At 44.1% G+C, this 5,741-nt stretch overlaps 1 protein-coding gene across 1 annotated transcript; it reads left to right on the top strand.

The window, feature by feature from the left end:
• Positions 1–482: 482 nt before the first annotated feature.
• On the top strand, positions 483–4,140 carry LOC139624049 (trace amine-associated receptor 13c-like). The gene is made up of 2 exons (XM_071482826.1): positions 483–1,240; positions 1,457–4,140. The coding sequence occupies exons 1-2, from the start codon at positions 1,068–1,070 to the stop codon at positions 2,274–2,276; spliced, it is 993 nt and encodes a 330-aa protein (XP_071338927.1). The 5' UTR covers positions 483–1,067; the 3' UTR covers positions 2,277–4,140.
• Positions 4,141–5,741: the final 1,601 nt, after the last annotated feature.

The raw sequence follows: 5,741 nt of genomic DNA, 5'->3' as shown, positions 1-5,741 counted from the left end.
ATATTAGATGCAAACACAGACTTTTATTGATCTAATCCCCCATTGTGCACAATCCAGCAACTTTTGTTGTAGTATCAATTTTATGATTGCTGGTAGCAGCACATGAAGGGCAATTGGGCTGGGAGCCGAAGAATGGAATTGGGGATCTCAGGTGGATCCCCACCTGAACCAACAGGTGGTAGGGCAGATGCTAAGCAGGAAACCTTGGGTGGACAGACAGGTGGGGCCGCTCCAGAGGACATCAGCAAAAATGGGAATGAAGGCAGGGCAGGATTGCTCTGGTGGGCAGTGGTGAGGACAGGACCTCTCTGAAGGTGAAGCAAGAAGGTGACAAAGTTTTCCTCTGGAGGCAGAGCAGGGTGCTGGGGTTCAGAGCCGGCAGCAAGAAACACGGGGCCCAGACAGGCAAGACAAGAACCAGATGCAATAGAAGCTGGCAACTGGAGCAACGGGCAGGCAGCTGACTGGAAATCAAGCTGGGAATCGACAGGGGCTGTGGACTGGGGACCAGGAGCAGACTTAACATTGGCCAACTCAGAAACAGGCTTGAAGTCGGGTAACTCAGAAACAGCCTCAGGAAAAGATGAAATGTAAGCCGGGACAGCCAACTCAGGAAAAATATATTTCTCTTTTCCTCTAAATATGCAGTTGTTGCTTCCTTGTTCCCCATAGTGTTGTTTTCCTTCACTGCATTTACAATTAAGTACCATTAGCAACCATCTTACAACTTACAACTACTTACTAAGCACTTATTGATACAACAAAATTACACTGTTAATCGTAGGCTGTGTTTTGTGTTACCAATATTGTGTTTAAGATTAATTGCTGAAATTGTCATCACAACATTTTGAAAAATTATCAGAATATTACTGAAATGTTGGGAGAAAAAAAGGGACAGGTATAGATTATGGAAAAAACATAATGGAAAGGATGGATTGTAAGTCTCCACGTAAGGGAAAACGTGAGCTCTTGTGCCCCGTAGGAAAAAGGAGGAGCTTGATAAAAGAGCTGAATGACAATGAATTCTAGCCGGAAAGCTGCCAGAGCTCAGCAGACTCTCCTCGCTGATGATGGAGGCCTTGGAAGGAGCTCACCTTTGCTATCCACCACTTAACTCCTCCTGCAAGAAGCCTACACAACCACGCACTGAGGCCATGCTGATTTATGTTCTGCTTTCCTCCATTTCTCTTATCACTGTGGCGCTCAACCTGCTGGTCATCATCTCCATCTCCCACTTCAGGCAGAGAAAATAATATCATATGTTATAATTCATAGAAATAACTAGACCTCAAAGAGGAAATTGTTTTGATCTGTTGTCACACTGAGAGTTATTTTGTGGTTGTTTAACAATTATTTAGAGACATCATGGCATTACTCTAATTGTAGAAGCTAATTAAATAATTTGTTTTGGCTGGATGATTACAGTATGTTTAGTGATGCTACTCTCCCTCTCCAGGCAGCTCCACACCCCCACCAACCTCCTCCTCCTCTCTCTGGCTGTCTCAGACCTTCTTGTGGGATTCCTGCTGATGCCAGTTGAAATTATCTACATAGAGGCATGCTGGTTTCTCGGTGACGTTATGTGCACCCTGTATTATATTGTAGACTACGTCATCACCTCAGCCTCAGTAGCCAACATGGTGCTCATATCAGCCGACCGCTACATAGCTATTTGTGACCCTCTGCGTTACCCTACCAAAGTCACTAAGAGAAGAGCACAAATCAGTGTATGTTTGTGTTGGGTTTGCTCTGTTTTCTATAGAATAATACTCTTACATGATCACCTGGAACAACCAGGCATGTCTAACTCCTGTTTTGGAGAGTGTGTGGTTGTCATCAGTAACATTGCAGGGGTTGTTGACCTCATTTTCACCTTTATTATACCTATTACTCTCATCATACTTCTTTACCTGAGAGTATTTGTGGTGGCTGTGTCGCAGGCTCGAGCCATGCGCTCTCACATTGCAGCTGTAACAACCCAACGTTCAGGGGTTGTAACTCTGAAGAAAACGGAGATGAAAGCAGCCAGGACTCTTGGTATTGTTGTAGTTGTTTTTTTGTTTTGTTTCTGTCCATACTACTTCCCTGCTCTGGCAGGTGAAGAAACCTCAGTTGATGCTTCATCTGTAGCCTTTGAACTCTGGCTGGCACATTTTAACTCCTGTCTGAATCCTGTCATCTATGCCTTTTTCTACCCCTGGTTCAGAAAATGTATGAAACTCATTCTGACACTTCAGATACTGAAACCTGGCTCCCGTGATACTAAACTACTATAGTGGCACGTAGGGGTATTGGAAATTTGTCTTTGAACTAAGAAGTTCTTTATTACATTTAAAATGCATTAATTTATGGTTCACCACAAATGTCTAAGCTCAAGTGAAAATATGTTGTTCTTTAACTGTACTGTATATTTGAGTATATATTAAACTTGATTAATCTTGTTCTCTTTGAAACATTCTGATATCAAACTGCACATATCTGAATCTATGTATAAATATATTTATGTGTGAATATACTTTGGTAATAACAATTTAAACATAACCATAATCACACAATCATTTAAACATAATGTAAATGTAAGATCAGTTGTATTATAGTGACTGAGGACAGTTTCCCCTCTCCTGTAGCTTTGTGTAAAAAAAACAATTTAACTCTCTAAACATAAAAATAAATAAAACTGGGCCCTCCAGATTCCCTGTTTCTTGCTTAATAGTTTGCTGCATGAGACCGATTTTCTCTAAAACATTTTCTCACAGGTGAGGTTGAGCTTATCTTTGAAATTCAAGAGTAGTAAAGAGCACAGTAGCACAAATATATTATCCCCTCATACAACTCAGGGCCAAACAGCATTTGTTCTTCATGTGCAGTGTATGTGGTATTTCCATGTTTAACTCAAAGCCAAAAGCATGCACTAATACAGAACTCAGTTTCTCATCTGATGATCTATGATCTGCCTAATACATTAAGTGTAGATTCATAATATTTTCTTATTTGGTTTTCAAAACCAAAACATGTTTTACCTTTGATTTTTTTCCCATCTGAAATGATATAAGCACGGATAAAATAGAACAACGTTAGCTAATATAGCTCGAATGGAACATTTTTTAAATGTTAAATCATAAAGATGTGTATAGAATTATAAATGGTCATAATTCTTGCAAGAAACTGTTTTGGTTGAATCTTATCTCTATTGCAGTTGTTTCCTGAGCCAAGATACAATGGCTGCAGGAGCTACAACCGAAAACAACTCGGTTGAAATAAGGGGAAATGGGATCATAATAGTATCAATAGGAACACGAAAGGTGTAAACAGAAAACATACGGGGCCTGATCAAAACTGTAGGGACCTTCACCATTACAACTGAATGTCTAACCCTATCCATGAAATCGTAGTCTTATAGCAACCATAACCCTAGGTATAGGGTCATCATAGATCATGCTGCTCATGGGAAAGCAACCATTTCCTGTATATCACTATCATTTCGTAAAGTTTTCTATTTGCAATTTTTTGAATTAGGAGAATTGTCTGAAACAACCCTCATAACCAAAGTAGCACCATCAGTACAACACTAAAATGAAGAACAAAGGCCAGAGCTTTTCCTCTGATTTGATTTTCTTGAATTCATTTAACTGGCATGTTTACCTTGAAATGAATGTCTGATATATGACAGTCCAGTTCAAGACACTTATATTGTAGCCACAGGTAGATTTGCCGGGAAACAAATATTTCAAACATGTATGATCCCCTCCATGAACTGTTGAGGGTTGTAGTATGTATCAGTCATCCTGGGAGCTGTTTTGTCAGGGGCATTTACCCATGGCAGCGTCTCCCAAGGCAAATTTGTTCTAGGTGAGGGGCCGAACCAAGAGTGATTCAGAAGCCACCTGATTGGCCTTTGGAACTGCACCACCTCGCCTGGATCAGGGAAACTGGGCACCCTCCTGGAGCCAGACCTGGGAGGGGAATAAGCTTGCCGGTGAGTGTCTGGTGAGCAGGCCTTGGCCCATGGGGCCCAATCAGACATAGCGTGAGGAGATTACATGGAGACACTTCCCTGTGGACCCACCACCTGTAGGTATAGATGTTGGGTGGAGTGCAATGGAAGTTGGGCAGCAAGCTGGGTGGGGGCTGATCCCTGGCTTTGTAGACTAGCTCTAGGTAGGTGGAATGTGACCTCTCTGGTGCGGAAGGGGCAAGAGTTTGGTGCATATAGTTGGGAGGTGGCTGGACAGACCTGGAAAACCCAAATGAGTAGTGAGGATAAACTGGGGACATCTGGCTAAGGCCCTTACCTCTCTGGAAGAATTTCTCATGCATCCCAGGGGAGACTGGGAGGACAATGTTCAAAGCCTCCATTGTGGACATATCTGCCAGGAATTGTAGCTAAAGGGTCTACAGTGCCAGTCACGGTGGTGATCCAGCATCTGCTGGCGGTCATCAGTGGAGAGGGAAGCTGTCAGCTGAAGAAGGAGGCCATTTGGGCTTGGCTTGCCCAGGGGTCTCCTGAAGCAGTAGACAGCTACCAGCAGGCCAAAGTGACTGCAGCTGCACCCATCACAGATACTAAAACCTGTGTGTGGGAGGAGTTTGGGCATCCAAGGAGGTTGGCCTCAAGGAAGTTCTGGCACCATCTGGTGCCTCAGTAAGGGGAAGCTGGGCTTAGCGCAGGCTATTTTCAGTGGGGGAGGATGTCCGTTAACTTGGAAGGAGCATTTTGGGGAACTCCTGTACCCAACCACGTCTCCTGGGGAGGAGGCATGAGGCACTCAGGGGAAGCCTATATTATTGGCAGAGGTTGCTGAGGTAGTCAAAAAGCTCCTCAGTGGCAAGGTGCCAAGAGTGGATGAGATTTTCCTTGAGATGCTGAAGGCTCTGGACATTGTAGGGCTGTCTTGGTTGACACGCCTCTTAAATTTCACATGGAGTTTGGGGATAGTACCTGTGGACTGGCAGACTGGGCTTTTGGTTCCCTTTTTTAAAAAAGGGGACTGAAGGGTGTAATTATCGGGGTATCACACTGCTTCACTCTGGCAAGGCTACTTTACCCATCCAGTCTACATGTGTTTTGTAGACTCGGAGAGTGCCTACAACTGGGTCCCTCATGGGATCTTGTGGGGGGCACTGAAGGAATATGGGGTTCCAGGGTCATTGATACAAGCTATCCAGTTCTTGTATAACCAAAGTGAGAGTTTTGTCTGTATTTTTGGCAGAAAGTTAAACGCATTCCTGGTGTGTGTTGGCCTCCTCCAAGATCGTCCTTCTTCACAGATGATGTGGTTCTGTTGGGTTTGTCAGACCGGGACCTTCAAGATGCACTGAGGCCATGGTTCTTCGCCAGTAAAGTATTTTGGGGTCTTGTTCATGAGTGAGAGTAGGATGGAGTGGGAGATTGACAGGCGGATCGGTGCAGTGTCAGCAGAGAAGCTGGCATTGTGCTGGACCGGTTTGGCCAAGAGAGAGCTGGAAGGCAAAGTTCTTGATTTACCAGTCAAGCTTCATTCCAACCCTCATGAGATTTGGGTAGTGACTGAAAGAATGAGACTGCACACTCAAGTGGCTGAAATAAGTTTCCTTGACAGGGTGGCTGGGCTCAGCCTTCGAGATAGGGTGAGGAGACATCCAGAGGGAACTCGGAGTAGAGCCACTGCATGTGGAAAGGAGCCAGTTGGTGTGGTTTTAACATCTGGTTAGGATGCCTCCTTGATGTCTCCTATCGGTAGTTTTCCGTGTTGAGGCTAAAG

This window comes from Trachinotus anak, unplaced genomic scaffold (assembly GCF_046630095.1).
Source record: "Trachinotus anak isolate AG129_WGS33_773 ecotype Australia unplaced genomic scaffold, CSIRO_AGI_Tana_v1 ptg000001l, whole genome shotgun sequence".
Classification (NCBI taxonomy): Eukaryota; Metazoa; Chordata; class Actinopteri; order Carangiformes; family Carangidae; genus Trachinotus; species Trachinotus anak.
This window is presented reverse-complemented; position numbering and strand designations above follow the sequence as displayed.